Raw genomic sequence first — 18,173 nt, forward strand, 5'->3', positions numbered from 1 at the left:
CAACTGATACATATAAATAATTGTGAAATTGAGCAAATTTGGATATCTTACGTAAATACTTGACACACCCAAGAAAAAGTAAATACAAGTGTCTAGTTGGTTCTTTTTCTATTGTTTATTGGATAAGGTGTGGACACTTAAATTAAGCTTTCGATGCTTAATTGGGAATAGATGGACAAAAATGTCAACAGCAGAACTGTTGTTGTTTATGCCAGATATGAGACTGGGTGCACAAAGTTGTATTCAATAATTAATTAGGAGAATATGACAGTTATTTTTTGTCACTTTCTAACAGTTTGGCGGTTAGAAAATGGGTATGCTCAGAATGTACAAAAATTACTGGAAAAAAAGGAAAAGTCAATTGGGGTCTTCACATAACATGATCAAATTTCATTGATAAGCTATCTTCAAGTCTCTTGTAAAGGAAGTTCGTTAATGAAAATACCATTTTCATATATGTCCCAACAAAATAGAATTTCTTAAAATAGAAGAACTTTTTTATATGAAAAATTCTCTTAATTTCAAAAAAAAAAAACAATTAAGTTACATCAAAATAATATTTGTGTTAATAAAAATCTCTTGTAAACTTTAAGTGAAATTTTCGTATTCGTATGATATATTTACCCCTTTGTTTTAGTTGTTAGTTGTTATCATCCTAAATTATACAGTTTTCTACTGTTTATTTTTTGTAAAAAAAGAGAAAAAGAGAAAAAGACCATATGTGCCAATGCCAAAATTTAAAAGGAAGAAGAACATGGTAAAAAAAAATCCTTATTACTCCTGCTATTCTTTCTTTATTCTGGCATCAATTATTGGTAACAGCACAAGTCTACTACGAGACTTCTATGTTCATAGACTCCAAAATCTAGACTCATGATCGCGTCATAAATAGCAATTGGAAGCTGGTCTGAATGGTGTAGTTCTGTTTTTCCATTATTGGACGCTACAAAACTTTGAGGATATGTGAGAAATGAGGCTACAATCCATGGTGTGAATCTTCAAGATTAGTTCTCTCTAGATTCGTCTACGGTTGTTTTGTGGAACTTCATATTGAAATAACAAGCACGTAAAGAAACGAATAAACAGATGACAACAAAGTTGGAAAAATTCCTTGTCTCCACCAGCTGGTTTTCTCCAACATGCTTTAAACAGTTCTTTCTACCTTTTTACTTTTTGTCAAAAGTATTCATTACCGACGTTTTTGGTATTGTCAAAAATGGCACTGAAAAACTCAGAACTACACTTGGGAATTTTCTTTTTCAACAATTATAAAGTCACTAGCTTTCTGTATGTGACATCTAACACTAGTTTTGCAGTAACAAAAACATTATAATACGAACTCCTAAACTTAGCTCCAAGTCATTGCTTCTGAAAATCACCAATCAAGGTAACCATATAGTTGCTTACTCGTTAGCCAGATTTTCTTTATTCGACCAACACTCCATCAAAACCTGAGCATCATAGATTTTATGTATATGTTACATTGGATGCCAAAAATTTCAAACTGATGATAAATAATTGGCTGCTACAAGGCCTATATGAGGCCACAGCATCATGCCCCTGGCTCACTTGCCAATGTTTCATTCGACATGAATATTGGATGGACTGAGTGCCCAAAAAAATTTGGATGAGTAAAGCTGTTAGTAGATGTACATATAGGTCACAACTTGTGCAAACTGCAATGTACTGGTTAAATTTGGTTCCTGCATTCTGGTGATGATGATAGCATGCCTCCTTCACCACTCATGTATGATTTCTACGAGACACCACACTTGCAAAGAGTTCTAGTTCTTCTTCCCATTCTTGAGATTGCGTAGAGCCATAACAAGCTGTTGTCTTTCTCCCTCTACCTCGGCAAATTTCAGACTAATCTCTGAATATCTTTCCTCCATATCTTTCAGCTCACTCTCCATGATCTTGTTCTTTTCCTTCAGTAGTGAAACTTCATTCAACAATTCATTTGTATGGCACTCACCCTCGCTGTCAGAGGAGACAAAATAATACAAGTCAGTTCTTGGATGAGATAGGCAAACTGAAAAAATTGACATTGCTGGCCGTAATTTCATATAACAAAAATAAAGAATGATAGTAATGTTCATGAGTATGTTCAAAAGAAAAGAATTTGATTATACCTTCCAGGAGCTTGACAAACTTTGCTCTCAGCTGACTTGTTTACTGTTCCTCCTTCAGACTTGGTTGAAGCATCCTTTCCCTGTTACAAATATAACAGTCTGAATTATTATAAAGAACTGGGGACTAGTGTACGAAAGGACATACCAAAGAATTAAAACCTTGTTCAGGCCTTTTCCTTTAGCACCATTTTATGTCTGAGATTTTATGCTTATTTGTCTTGTTATGAATAGGTGTGTTGAGCTTCATGGACCAGAAAATTTTCACTTTTACTACCAAAGGACCACAACGAGTTTTAAATTGCGTTTGCTTTCATGCACACATTAGTCACCACCACAAAAGTTAATACTGCTGGAGAAAACTCTTAAATATTATATCACTTACCCAACTTTGTAGTGATCTATGGATTTTAATGCTACTACTTATGTCTCCTTATTCTGTAGTGTGCATAAACCTTAAGGGAGTGATGTTACTTTGTATCTAGTCCTAATATGAAACAATAAAATTTATGTTCTTCATCTCTGATTTTAAATTTGGCAGAAGAACAATTACCTTATGCATTTCGGATTTTGACTTCTTGGCAGGTGTTTTAGCTGGAGGTACCACACTTTCATTGTCTCTTGATGTCAAATTCATATGTGTAACTGCAGCTCGTCCTTTGTTATTCTTGAGCTTCTTTTCCATAGTACTTAACTCCGCTTCCTTCTTCTTCAGCTCTCCTTCTAATTGAGATATCTGTTTCTTCATACTTTCTTTCTCCATTTGTTCTTTATGCAAACTGTGTTTTATTTCAATATGCTGGTTCTTAAAGGTTTCTACTTCTGTCAATAGAGTGCCAAGTATCATCTCCCCGTCATTTGAGGTCATAAGTGGTTGTCCTTTCTGAGCTATTTTTGCATCCCCCCGTACTTTTTCAGACAATACACCATCTTCCATCAACATTTTAATTTGAGATCCGAGCATTTGAATTTTCTTGGAAAATGAAGCATCCTTTTCATCATAGTGCCTTTGCACATCCTCAAGTTGTTTAGACTTGTCTTCTAATTCTTGTGACATCTGTTCTATTATTTTTGCTTTTGAGTCTATTTGGTCCAAGAGCTCTTTCCTTTTCACTTCATTCTGATCTGTGATAAGCCTGAGCTCCTGATTGCATTTATGGAGCATTTCTTCTATAAGTTTGTTCTGGTTCCGCAACTCATCAGCCTCTGCAACTGCTTTCAAAGTCATATTTTCATTCTCCTCAACTTTTTGTGCCATTTCAACAGAAAGCAGTCTATATTCCTCCTGAAAACGCTCAGATGCAACAGCGTTATTGTGTCTTGTCTTTCTCAAGGCTTCTTCTGCCTGCAGGGCCCTTTCTTCCTGCTCAGTTTTTGCACATTGCATGACATGGAGATCTTCTTCAAATTTCTCTGCCTGTAGTTTCAGCTCATTCTCCAACAACTTAACTTCATTTTCAAGTTCCTTGATGCAGACCAGAGATGCTGAAAATTCATCTTCCTGCACCTTTAGCTTCTCTTCTAATCTCTCTACCTGGGATTCAAGTTGCTGTATTGTAACTAAAGAAGATGAATGTTCATTTTGTAACATGATGTGGTGTGCTTCATCTTGCTTTAACCTCAAAGATATGTCCACATTTTCCTTCTTAAGTAGATCATACTCCAAAGTAAGTTCTTTTACTTGCTCACTTAGCTCTTCACGTTGCTTACAGTAATTGTCTATTTCATCATCCTGGTCGGCAATTTTTTGCCTCAAGAGGTCAAATTCTATGCCCTCTTCACGCTCTTTGGCAGTTGTCTGGGATTTTAAATTCGTAGATAGATCCAATATTTCTTTATCCTTTTGTTCCAGCAATGCTTCAAGGTCTGTCACAGCCAAAAGTAATTCAGAGTTTGAGTTTTGTGTCTTCCGAAGTTGTAATTGAAGATTGGCACTCAATTCTTTTTCATAAACAAGCTCTTCCTTCATTGCCTCTAACTGAAGCCTAGTATCTTCAATCTCAGACTTCAAGGTTTTGGAGGTTTTGGACTCATTATTGAAGTTCTGCTGTGACTTGAGTTGCTCAAATTTGGTTTTTAGCAAATCTCTCTCCTCTCTGAGGCTTATTATTTGTCTTGACAAATTCTGTCCCCTAATGCTTTCTTTTTCTATCTGCTTCCGAAGTGATTGTAACTCTATTTCTGACACTTCTGCCTGCCTCTTCAAAGAAGAAATTTCATTCTTGAGGCTTTCATTGGTATTATTTGAAGGCTCTTGTAATCTTTCTCTTGGAGGATTGTCTTCCAGGCTGTTAGTCCAGTCACCTAAACTTCCATCTGATGCCGAACCCGTTGACCAGTTCGTGTTTGACCTCTTATGCACCTGGGCTTCTGTTGCAATGGCCTTAACAGTTCCTTTTGATGGAATTGAATTTTGTCTGAAGCTATGAGGATCCTCCCATGAAGCTAGCACAGGACTAATGCCATTAGATGCATCTTGTTCAGAATACTCAGATCTGGTCCTCGCCATGTGTTCATTCTATAAGATAATAATAGAAAGTAAATGAGTTATTTCTTAGAAGGTTAGCATAACTTGTTCTCTTCAGAAGTTTCTGTTTAGAAAAGTATCAACTTTGTTAAATAGAATTGTTAACCATATAAAGGTATCTTATAAGACCTTACTTCATCAACATTATAACTTTCATGGTCTGTACTGCCATAGCTCAGCTGGTGTTTCAAGCTTCTATCACTGGAAAGTTCCTCAGCTCCATTATCTTCCCCATTTCTGGAAGCAAGGTATAAAGGTTCAGAGCATATCGAAAAGAATGGAATTAAAAAGAAAAAATGGGAACGTTGTATGGTTTAAATAAAGGGGGTTTTACGATTCATTTTCACCTTTCAGCAGCATATCCTTCCACGTTCTGAATAGTCACCTGTCTCAACAATTCTTAAGTGAGAAATTAAGAATTGATTGGTGTTTGTAATCTGACTATTTGAAGTGTTATAATTTTATCAAAAATCTAAAATTCTTAAGGGGTGCTAAAGAATAAGAGATGAATATCGTGAAAGTGCCTATTAAGACAAGAAGCAAGGGAGATAAGAAGATGAGGAGCACTAACGTGTAAAACTATGCCTGAATTGGCAAACTTAAGGGGTAGAGAAATTGTCATTGGCTCAATTTCTGCAACAAAATCAGCAAGATCGATTGAGGCCTCTCCAAGAAAGCCAGATTTTGAAGATCCCTGCAAGAGCCCACACGAAGATTAGACTTTCCAACCAAAATCCTACTTGAGTAAAGGACGGTGAGTGTGAAACTACAACTTCTTCTTACGGTTGAAACAATGAAATGGTAGATTTTCTCATGAATTTTTCCTGATTTTGAATCCCTAACAAGCTTAACGGATTCAAAAATTGGATTCTCCCACGAGCAGGTCCCATCTTGCACAGCAGTTTTCTCTAGTTTCACCGTTGTCTTACCAACATCATCTGGGACCAGAGATACCATTATTGCATTCTTTTTCATCTTTGGCACCTGATAAAAACGAGACACGGAACAAGGTCAAAAACACTGTTTGCAGAATCTGGAAATCGGTTTGTGTTATATGATATAATATTCCCATCACTGCACAAACTGTCAAACTCTTGTAAATAAAACAAATAAACCACACTGTTTAAATTTCAAATTTGCTCTGAAACATGTTACGATAACAACAGCTAAGTCAGACCCTATTTCTAGATTTAGAAGTGACTAAACAACAAGGATTTGATTTTATGTTTGTCTCACTCACCTGAGTTGCCTGAAATTCCAATTTGAACACAGCTTTGATCCTGTTCTTCTTGCTCCATGACTTGAACATGTTTTCAGGCTGATAAAAACGGCCGTTGCAAGGTTGCAGACGCAGAAGAAGCCTCTTATAAGCGGCACCTCATTGGGTGAGGAAATGCTATGTGTTGATTTGAAACTGTGGTATTTATTATGTGTGATAAACGCAGTTAATGACCAGAATGAAGTGTCAGGATGTTGAGAAAGCCAAGAATCTTGTGAGTTGTGAAGTACCTACTGATTTCCTCAGATACGGAACTTGCACTAGTAGAAAACTAACAAAAAAAAAAGCAATGGAGGAAATAAAATTGATATTAGAAGCTTCTGAGCATGTCTTCATGCACCAAAGATAATGTAAAAAGAACACAGCTGAATCCCATTATGGTCTACTTTTTGCTTTATTGCAAGGACAAAAAAGTGGGGAAAATTGAAATGACAACATTGACCAAACACAGGAGTGTTAATCACGGTAAACTGTTTTCCTTTTTCACTTGATGTTTGGCGCTGATTAAAATTCCAAGATAATATAACTACTGTTACTCGTTGTCAAACTCACATTTATGGTGAAATGGTGTTTGAGAGAACTTGCACTTAATTTATAAAACAAATGAGAGATAGGGTTAGGAAAAGAGGTTGAAATCAGCAGCTGGATTGTAATTGTTGGAATCCAACATTTAAATGGGAATAATGAGAGGATGAGAGTGACATTTCATTTGACCAAATTTACCAAGAAATCTAATTTTTTTCCAAAGGGTAAGTAAAAGTGGAGAGCAGTGTCCATGTGCTTATGTGCTGTCTCTGATAAGCAACAACCCACCAAGACATAAATGTAGCACCTTTCTGCTGTAAGGCCATGATGAAGAAAGTTTACTCACAAAAATGAGTTGTAATTGCAAAGAGGTGTGGTCCCCACAACTGTTAAACCCTCTTCATATCTATTTAAGAGGAAATCTGCTAATAAATTAAAATATAATTTAATAAAAATAAAAATAAAAATAAAAAAACTAATTTCATAAACACAAGGCAAAGCAAACTGGGTATTTGTGTATACACACATCCAGCACATGCCGGTGTCGGCGACCAAACAGATCCTTAACGTATTCAAATTATTTTTCCGATGTGTGTTAAATAATAAACAAGAAACACGTCAACGATAAGGCAGAAGAACCCTTAAAAAACTCACCCATTATTTGATGTGTATCATTGAAAAGAAAATTTAAACAAATCATTCAATTTAATTTAAATTCAGATTCCTCGCACATGAGACTCGCATTATTTTATAAGATCTGAAACTAAATATGGGCTCATTCTTTTAAAAATAAATTGGCATGTATAAAAAACAAAAAATAAAAGTATGTAAAATAATTGACCTTCAGTTACCTAAGCAAACGGCTAGTATGGTTAGAACGAGAAATAACAGCATTGACCTCATAGCTCCATACAAATATAACATGTTGCTGCGGTTGATTCAGATTCCTAAGCTGAAATCAAATAAAATATTCATATTTCTCCTTATTTTTACCTAATGTGACACATTTGACTAACAAAAATTTTCATTCATGATGATGGATAAATAAAAGGTTGGGGAATTGTTTGATAAAACCAAACCAGTTGTTTCAACCCATGTTGTCTTACATAAGTGGTTTCCATTAGAGACATCACTGTCAAGTGTGGTTAGTACGTGTAACCAACCAGCCCTTCAAGGCATTGATTTGCCATAAATTTAGAAGACGAGACACTTTCTTTGTTACTTTTTATTTCTTTATTGTAAAAAAGAAATGTGAAAACCCCTCCTCATCATCCTTCAACCTCAATTTCTTTTCTTGGTTACCTGTCCAAAGCATCACTCTGCAAAACTCACTTTCTTCCCACCACACTGAGGGCTACAACTTTTCTCCCTTGTCCCAGACTTTGGTTTTGCATCTTCAAAATAACAATAATAATAATAAATAATTTATAGTAAAATAAAATAAAAGTTGAATTACCTTTTCAAAAGTGAGCACTCATCATGGATTAGCAAGCACTGGTCAGAAGAATGATTGGGTGCTTAGACAATGATGGAGATGGAGTCATGGAGAACCAAAAGGCTGCAAACAGAGAATTAAAGATCAGTGCCCCACTTTCACTAACATCGGAATGAAAAGTCTTTTGAGATTTGATGAAGTAATGAAATCAGTTCTACCTATTCAATGTGGGAATCTTCAGATTTTTTTTTTATGGGTAGAAAAATCTTCCGTGTAATGGTGGCATTTATGTTTGCCAGCTACAAGGTTATGTAAGTTAAGTTACATGGTGTGTCAAAAGTTTGATGAAGTTTTACTTGAAGAGCATATACATAATATGATAATATTCTTTTATTTAATATATTATTTTCACTTAAATACTTTTTTAATCCTCTTGTAGTGTTTGTTGCGGATGGTTTTTATTTTGACCAGAATGTTTTAAATGGTTCTCATTTTTACCAAATGTTTAAAATGGTCCTCTCGCAATTCGTGTTTTATTTGGTCATTTTCTGTAATGTCGTGTGTTATAGAAAAGGACCAAATAAAACACGAATTATGAAAATGAGGATCATTTAAAGCATTCAGTAAAAAATGAGGATTATTTAAACATCCTGTCAATATGTGGATCATCCACACCAAACACTACGAGAATGAGAACCAAAAAATTATTTAAGCCTATTATTTTTTTTATACACTTAAACAAATAATCAATTAGAGGAATGTATTGATTAAAGTTTTAAAGGACTTTAAAAAACCTATTAAATAATATTTAGTAATTAATGCACGATTCGTAAATTAGTTTTAGAAATTAAAAAATATTTGGGTTAGAGAGGAAAAATTGGAAAAATAAAGTAAATACTATGACAACTATTTCGGTTATAAAAGGTAAACAATTTGTCTAAACAGAAAACAATTTAATTAAAGGAATTATTGAATTCAAATTTTAAAGAATTTTCTATTAAAATTAAAAAAAAAGTGTTATCAGGAAAGACTTTTTTATATAAATAATTCTTGTAATATTAAATTAAAATAGTTTAAGAAATTAAAATATAACAACATCTGATTCTAATATTATTCACTGAAGCTTTTCTACGATTTATAAACAGACTGCTGGTTTTATTTTATGTGAAAAATCAATTTGTAGTTAAAAGTACATAATTGAGCTGATATCATTGTAAGAGAAAATGCTTTCATTTACAATTTTTTTTGGATTATGTTATGACACCATTTTAAACCTGTTTATAATTTTACAAACTTTACACTATAATTAAGAATTAAGAATTAGTTAGTTATGTTCCCATTTTCTAATAAGAAGTTTTATAAAACATATATCTTAAGTTTATTATCTGAAACCTTTTCGATTAAATATGAGAGTCAAATAAGACAGTTTGTCTGTTATTTGTTCTGTCTAGAAGTTATTCGTTTCTTAGATATCTGTTACTGAACGTTTTTATTAGTATCACAGATACTCACAATATTTTAATGTTTTTTTAATTTAATAAAACCATTTCAAAATTATCTTTGAAATATAAATTTGGGTAAAAATATAATTTTTTGTATAATTTAAATCAAATTATCTAAATTAAAACAAATAAATTTAAATGACGTGGATTAATATAAATTTAAAAAAATAATAATCTTTTATAAAACAGTTTCAATGCTTTTGATCTAAATAAAAAAATAAAATATACAAAGTCAAATTTTAAAAAATTATAATTAATTTTTTTTACTAATAATTTTATTTGAATGCGAGGATATGCATATCTTATGGAATACAGGGCTATCCACATCTTATGAGGTAATTAAATATGTACTAATCATCTTTCATATATATTTATTAAAGATTGATTTAGCATGTCACAAATTCTATATGTGAACATTAGTTGATACAATTTTTTTATCCTTTTTCTATTCCTACTTTCAAAAAAGATATCAAGTGATGAAAATAGTTACTTTTCAAATATTAAATGATATTTATTGTTTTAAAATATTAAATAGCGGCAAGAGTATTAAATAATATTAATTATTTTATAAATATTAAATGCCATTAATTATTTCCAAAATATTAAATTGTATTAATCAGAATTTATAAAGAAAAAAAAAACAGTCTATTTTATATTTGAAACTCATGATAATTTGGTAAATAAGTTATATAAAAGAATACAGCATCCAACTTAATTATACTATTTACCTTAAAATAACCGTAATATATATATATATATATATATATATATATATATATATATATATATATTCAGGTACAGATAAAAGTATGACGAATTTTTAACATATTATAACTAGTTATCGATAGTACACCGTTTTTAAATGGAATCTTTATATTTAGCAAAACAAATTTTTATTTTAAAATTATAAAGAAGGTGATGGCATAGAGTAACTAAAGTCCACAAGGGAATATATTAAGAAAGAAAGTGCATATATAATGCAAAAACAATATACTAAACATAGTTTAACAGAAGTGTCAGAGATCAACACCTATATCAATATTTTAATCAGCACAAGGATAGGATCAAACTTCACAAAAAGTGAATTTTTTTTATCATTTCATTTTTTTTTTCTGAAAATAGGTTATGTTTATTGGCAAAGATTTAGGATTACCAAAATTGAAGAGAAGGTCCTTGAATTGTCTCTTTCTGACAGTGTGAAAGCACAAAAATAGTTACTTGTGAATTTTGTTCCCAGCTTTTTGTCTGTGATCTTATCTTCAATGTCACCTATGAATAACCAACACATGAATTATGATAAGTTTTTATTTTTCCTTCTTTAGATGATGTTATTAGTAATTTGTTTTCTTCTTCTTTATTTTTATTTTTTCTAAAATATCACAATATCATAAATGCTAAGATGGCGAATCTTGGTGCATCTGGGAGTGGGGTGTGTGCAATTGATTTAAACTTTTTGTCTGTTATGGTGCTTATTTTGCAATATTTATTCTGATAGTAGACAAATTAACTTTATAGAAGGATAAAACTCAATTAATTAATTTAAAAGTTTTAAAATAATTTAAAAGATTTCAAAAAGTAAAGCCGTGTTACTTCAAAACTGTACACGTTAGAATATTAAATTATTATTGTAATAATAGATCATCTTCATTTTGTTTCACTAGAAAAATGATTATTAATATTGAATAGACTAGTTTGATTGTCAGTGTTATCATAGTTGAACTTCGAATCTGGTGATCTTAAAAAGTTTCATAAAGCCCAAAGTTAAGATGGCATGGGTATTGCTTTCTGCACCCCTATACTAACTAATTGTAACCCCAAAACATGACTAAAATCCTTGAATACTTTTTTGTCCTTGGGACCAATACTTTTCGTCACTGCTATCATCACTACTATTGTAGAGGAAGAAATAAGAGTGAAAGAACACCACAAGAAAAACATTCTCAAGCCTGCCACTTTAAAATTTATGATTCTTTGAAATCCTTATTTTTGCCGCACCCCCTCCCTCACTCTACCCTCTGCTCCTTCGCCACACAACATTTTCATAAACTTTTGGAACAAATATTCTCGAAGGTACTTTGAATCTATAACTATCTTTTAGAACATACATTCCCAAAATTATTTTCGTATATTTTGGATTGGATATTTTGAAAGATAATTTGTAGAATTTAAAAATACAGTCTGCAATGTTTAATCCTAAACATATTAAAAATAAATAGGTGTAAAGATTTTTTATTATATTTTAAAGTTTAGTTAGTCGAATTATACTCACTTCAGTTTAGATGTATTAGTTTGGTACCCGTTTTTAAAAAAATGTCAATAGAATTCTAATTTTTTTTTAAAAATGTCTCAATCAGGTCTCTTTCAACAAAAAAAATATTAACTCCGTTAATTTTATTTATGACTTTTATCATTAAATTTTAATATAAATATCAATACTCAGTTTTATAAATCATTTTAAATATTAATATTGTTAACAATGTTAATATTTTTTTTTTTGAAAGAAACATAATTGATATATTTTTTTAACAATTGAAACTCAATTAATACTTTATTATAAACAAGTATCAAACTAGCACGTACAAAAGAATAGGAGTATCACCCGATTAATCAAATCAAATTATTTTTAATGAGTAATAGTTTGAGAGTTAAACTTTTGTAACTGTGCAGGAAGAAAAATAGGGAGGTACAGTAAGAAACACCCCTTAATTCGGAGAGGTTTTTTTATTGGGTCAATAGCGAAAACCTAATTTGCTCGTGAGGGTTTATTATTGGGTCAATATCCAAAGCCTAATTTGTCCGCACATAAAATTCAATAAACCCAAAACTTCCAAATAAATTCGCAGAATAGCCCATAAATTCGCACAGTAGATCTTGAAAATTTTAAATGAAGTAATAGAAAGTCTATAGCGCGTACAAGAATATTCTCTGCGCTCTTTGACCTATCATAAATCCTTAGTGGTGTACACATCGACTTCAAGCTCCATCGTCAAAGACAAATTCTTTTAGTGCAATAAGATAAGTACTTTCAAAATGTCAGTGGTAGATTATTCTCGTCAAAATAAGTTAAATTTTAGAATAATTTTATTTTTTTCTTATAACTTATTTTTATTGACTTTCCCACTTAAAAGAGATTAAAAAAAAGTATAAAATACTTTAAGATATTAATTTTTTTTTTCAGAAAATATTTGAAAATTTTACGAGAAGATTCGTATAAAAATATAACATTATTCCAAATTAGCTTTCAAACCTTGTTGGTTTCAAAATTGCAGGCTTAGTTCCCCATTTTTAAAAGTGGACATATTCATGTTCTTAATTTATAAATATCTCATCCTGCTTGGTTTAGAAAAGAAAGGCCAAAAAAAAAAAATCAAAGAGAATAAAAATAAAAAATTGATAAATTTTTAGATTGTATGAAAATGAAAGAAGAAGAAAAAATTGAATGTGTAAAATCATACAATTTTTTATTGAAAAATTGGGGATATGTCTTTGTTACGTGTCAAGGATCTGGAGCCGTGTCAAGGATCGGGGGCGGCTACTGACTGGTAAATGAAAATTTTGTTTTTCTTTTTAATTTGATTTATGTTTTCATTTTAGGGTTTTTTTTTTTTTTTACATGGTAGTTTGATTTTGAAGTTACGGATATGAGTTATATTTTAAAAAAGTTACGTCTAGAGATAATAATTACATGGATATGGATTATATTTTTAAAAAATTACGTCTAAAGATAAATGTTAACGTAAATAATGTTTACATGCTACGATTTTATTGTGAAAAAAAAAAATGTTTCAGAATTACAAAACTAAAATCATGCAAGGGTGACGACCCTTCCAAAATCACGAACGCTGAATTTGTACATTTACTAACGATTTCTTCATTTTCGTATTATTTTATTATTTTATGTTTTGTATAGAAGTGGTACTCTTAATTTGATTTTTTGAAACTTTTTTCATTTTTTAAAATTTTGATATATATATATATATATATATATATATACTTAATATATTACAATAAAATATTATTTTAATAATTTGATTAATTGCTTTTAAAAATTTCGAACATTTTTAAACTTTTTATATAATCATATATTTTCTAATTTTAAAATATATCATTTAAAACTTTTGATGACATTTTATATCTTAAACTTACTAAAATAATATGGTTTAAAAAATTAAAACCTTTTATTTTAATTTGTGAATCAAATTATTAAAAATTATCACACCATTTGTAAAGGAGAGGCTAAATGATTTTTTTAATATTTTTTAAAATAAAAAATATAATTATATGATTTTTAAAATAAATATTACCAATGACATACATGAAGTGCAGTTTTTTCTTCTTCCTTTGGGTTAATTATATTGTATATAAAAAAACCCACCAGCTAAAGCACGTGGTATTAGGCACCAACCACTTTACTACACTTGCATGGATATTAACGAGAACACTTGCATGTCACTATAAATAGATGCAAAGTATTCGTTGTAATAATCTCATACACTATAATTGATTTCTTTGCTCTTATCTTCTTTAAGTCATCAACTTGTGCAACGAAATGGCACATTTGGAGGAAATCCGAGAGAAACAAAGAAGTCGTGGCACAGCCACCATTCTCGCCATTGGCACTGCAACTCCGTCCAACTGCATTTACCAATCGGACTTCACTGATTATTACTTTCGAGTCACCAAGAGCGAACACATGACCGAACTCAAAGCCAAGTTAAAGCGCATATGTAAGATTAACATTCATGCACCATCTCACTGTGTTTTCATCTTTAACTTTTGCTTTTTCAATTTTATAGACATGCCTTCTGCATCTCATTTATAAACTCACGGTTTCATGCAGACGTAAAAAAGTGTTTGTATACATACAAAAAAATGGATTCGAAGAAAAAAGGATAATCATCTTTTCATGATTACCCAAACAATCAAAAACTAGTGACTTGTAACATGTTGTTTTATTATTTAAGGTTTAATAAAAGAAAAAATTACAAAGATTTAATGAGTATTGGATTGTTTGTTATTTTAAAGGGTGTCTGTTTTTGTTATTTGGCTGCATTTAGATATATCTTTTTAGAAGGATAGATAGACATCCTCTAAAACGCAAATATATATATTCAAAGATTCTTCTTTACTGGTTTTTAATGCATTATAAGTATTAAATAACAAAAGTAGTATATTATAATGTGATATTATTATATGGTTTTGTAGTGTTGTTTTTACTATTTTGAAGTATTTATGTATTTGTATTCTACCTCTCTTTCTAGTTCCTCTGATCTCTACCTTTCTAACAATTTCATGTTGATTTTTACTCTCTTTATATTTGCATGTCCATAACTCGCTATTAACAAAAATCGATATAAAGAATGTCATTTGGCAATTAAGGAAAACATGTATTTTTTTTTTCAAATACCACGATTTAAATAATAAAAGTCATGTGAGTTTTTTTTTTTTGTGAACTACAGGTGAGAAGTCAATGATAGAGAAACGATACATACACCTGACTGAAAAAATGCTACAAGAAAACCCCAACATAAGTGCTTATGAGGAACCATCGTTGAATGCACGACAAGACATACTAGTTGAGGAGGTTCCGAAGCTTGGTGAGAAGGCAGCATCTAAAGCCTTAAAGGAATGGGGCAAAGCAAGATCAGAAATCACTCATCTCATAGTTTGCTCCACCTCGGGTGTAGACATGCCTGGTGCCGATTACCAACTTGTGAGGCTCTTAGGCCTTAAACCATCCACCAAAAGATTCATGTTATACCATCAAGGTTGTTTTGCTGGTGGCACCGTGCTTCGTCTCGCTAAAGACCTTGCTGAGAATAATGTTGGAGCACGGGTTTTGGTGGTGTGTTCTGAGATCACAGCTGTCACCTTTCGTGGACCCTGTGAAACACATTTGGACTCATTGGTTGGACAAGCACTCTTTGGAGATGGAGCCTCATCTGTGATTGTGGGAGCTGATCCCGACACAACCATCGAACGACCATTGTTTCATCTTGTTTCAGCATCGGAGACGATTCTTCCCAACTCTGAGGGAGCAATTGAAGGACACCTGCGTGAGGTGGGGCTAACCTTCCATCTTAAGGATAACGTTCCTTATTTGATTGGAGATAACATAGAGAAAAGCCTTGAAGAAGCCTTCCACCCACATGGTATAAGTGATTGGAACTCCTTGTTTTGGGTTGCACACCCTGGTGGCCCTGCAATCTTGAAGCAGATAGAAGCAACGCTTGGGTTGAAACCTGATAAATTGAGAGCAACCAAACAAGTTCTGAAAGAGTATGGAAACATGTCGAGTGCATGTGTGCTGTTTATACTGGATGAGATGAGAAAATGGTCTTTGGAGGAAGGAAAATCCAGTACTGGTGAAGGACTAAAATGGGGTGTTTTATATGGATTTGGCCCTGGCTTAACCATGGAGACCATTGTTTTGCATAGCGCCAACATAGACGCAAACAACTAGAACCTATCATTGCGTGTGGATACATGCACGTATACATCAACTATCATAGAATAAATAAAGTCACGTAAACGTGTACACCATATTCAAACTACTTTACTTTTAAGTTTTGTTTTTTCATTATTATTTGGTATAGGTTTGGCTACACTAGCCCTTGTGATGTAATAAAAAAACTTGATGTTTCAATATAGTTAAGTTGTTTTTCTTGATTACTCCATGTCCAATATTCTTTCTTTTTCACAACCCAAAAAAATAGTGTTTTGTTTTGGATTCCTACATTGAACTTTTTACATATAAGTTTTGTAATAATTATTTAGATTATTAATGGATGGAAGAATAGATTGATCGTGTCTGAGTGAAAACACAATTAGAGAGAGTTGCTTCCACCCATCATATAAACCCTAAGAACCAAAGAAAATCATATAAACTAAATTAATAAATTAATAATTGAGTCAATAGAGAATAATACATTTCCTTTTTTCTTTCGATTAATCGCACTTTTATAATTGGCTTCTTAATGGGTGAATGTACATGAGCATCAACTCATTCTCTATTCTCGAGTGTTCTGTTTTGATCAGGTTCCAGGAATTTTCCAGTCATTTTATTTTTCTGTTACGTTTCCTCAATTTTGCTTCCTTTGTATTTGAAATTAAAATTTTATCAAACTTTCGTTTTGATTAGGATATAACAGTTATTTCATTTATGCAATCATGAGTTTAAATTTTAATTTTACGCAAGTCATTACACTGATAATTTCTTTTAATTATTTGAGTTCAATCACTACACTGACACTAACGAATTCACACAGGAGAATATGTGTACAGTGTATACAAAATAGACATTTTAAATTATGCCTAAACCAGTGAATATACGTTACATTTTTATGACAATAAAAAATAATAAAAATTATTATTATAATTATAAAATTAAAATAATTTTTGTAATTTTATTTTGAACATTTTTATTTATTTTTAGGTAGTTTTATAATTAAATAATAATTAATTTAAAAAATTAAAAAAAATGGTTAAATTTTAAAAAGTAATTACTTAAAAATTAAAATTGATAAAATAATTATTTTAATTCAAAAACAATATTTATTTAAAGGGTAAAATTAATATATATATATATATATATATATATATATATATATATATATATATATATATGATTGAAATATCAAAATTTGTTTATTTTAATGACAAATGTACATGAAATTCATGCAAAGAACAAGTTTATTTGAACTTAAGAGATAAAGACTAAACGAAGACCAAAAAGACCAAAAGAATTAATTTTCAAAACAAATATAACAACTTTTCCATATATACTAGTTAGACATATTTGTCCGGAAAATAGCACAAAATACATAGGACTTTATCTATTCAATATTTTTTTAAAATTAAATATATGTTTTTAATTCCGTTTAAGAGGATAATGCTTGTTCTATCCCTGCCTCTCTTTTCTGTTCACTTTTCAATGGTGTTAATAATAAGAACCACACTAAACTTATATTTTTGCAAGGGGAGACATGAAAGTATGACGAATTTTTACTTATTATAGATAAAAATAAAAAGTTCATATAATTACTCAGTACTGTTATCGATAATACACTGTTTTTAAATGGAATCTTTTATATTTAGTTAACATAAAAAATGGTCTTCCGGTACCATTTACGCTAAACAAGCATGAAATATAAAAGAAGAAAATGAAACAATTCTCACACAGTGACAGGAAAAATGCTAAACAATGATCGAAGGTCGAAAAAGGTATATGGTATGTCTTCTTGTGGCCTACGGATTTTTTGTTTCCTTTCTTCTTTTCTGCTTTTGGGATAATAGAATGAAGGTGTTGTTTGGCTGAAAGGTATAAAACAAACATGAAGTGAGTGATGGAAGGTGGAGGAAGACAAAGTTATATAAATTTATATTTTGAATTATATAATTTGAAATGTCCAAATTAATATTTTTAAATTTTAAATTATTTAATTCGAAATATTTATAAATTATAAATTTTACAATTCAGAATTATTATTTTAGTCTGGATATAACTGAATTTTTAGAAAAAAGCGCCTTCTCCCTACACCTCCAAGAAATCTCCTGTACTCCCAAAATTTACGTTTATGCCCTTATTTAATATACTGTGAGAATGGGTGAAAGTGGATACGGACGCAGTAAATGAAATTTACTGCGTCAACGTCCCTGCACCCCCAAAACGTTATTATACGTTACTATTTAGTATTTTTTTACTCCGTTTCTTCTCCATCATCCAGCTTTCATTAAAATTTTTGCTCAGTTTCATTGTGGTTTGTGTGGTTCGTGG

General features: G+C 31.1%; 2 protein-coding genes across 3 annotated transcripts; one reads left to right on the plus strand and one right to left on the minus strand.

The window, feature by feature from the left end:
• Nucleotides 1-1,250: 1,250 nt before the first annotated feature.
• LOC114190970 (intracellular protein transport protein USO1-like) lies at nt 1,251-6,498 on the minus strand. Of its 2 annotated transcripts, XM_028080071.1 has the most exons (9): nt 6,166-6,498; nt 5,897-6,070; nt 5,440-5,640; nt 5,228-5,350; nt 5,004-5,041; nt 4,791-4,893; nt 2,683-4,647; nt 2,133-2,212; nt 1,251-1,980 (listed from the first exon to the last, which is right to left on the minus strand). In XM_028080071.1, the coding sequence occupies exons 2-9, from the start codon at nt 5,963-5,965 to the stop codon at nt 1,785-1,787; spliced, it is 2,775 nt and encodes a 924-aa protein (XP_027935872.1). In that variant the 5' UTR covers nt 5,966-6,070; nt 6,166-6,498; the 3' UTR covers nt 1,251-1,784. The 2 variants fall into 2 exon arrangements, with proteins under 2 accessions (XP_027935872.1, XP_027935871.1); XM_028080070.1 differs by having other exon boundaries at nt 5,897-6,497.
• Nucleotides 6,499-13,903: 7,405 nt separating this feature from the next.
• LOC114190241 (chalcone synthase-like) lies at nt 13,904-16,012 on the plus strand. Its single transcript, XM_028079048.1, has 2 exons — nt 13,904-14,124; nt 14,857-16,012. Exons 1-2 carry the CDS (start codon nt 13,947-13,949, stop codon nt 15,858-15,860), a joined length of 1,182 nt encoding a protein of 393 aa, XP_027934849.1. The 5' UTR covers nt 13,904-13,946; the 3' UTR covers nt 15,861-16,012.
• The last annotated feature ends 2,161 nt before the right edge of the window (nt 16,013-18,173 follow it).

Source organism: Vigna unguiculata, chromosome 7 (assembly GCF_004118075.2).
Source record: "Vigna unguiculata cultivar IT97K-499-35 chromosome 7, ASM411807v1, whole genome shotgun sequence".
Classification (NCBI taxonomy): domain Eukaryota; kingdom Viridiplantae; phylum Streptophyta; class Magnoliopsida; order Fabales; family Fabaceae; genus Vigna; species Vigna unguiculata.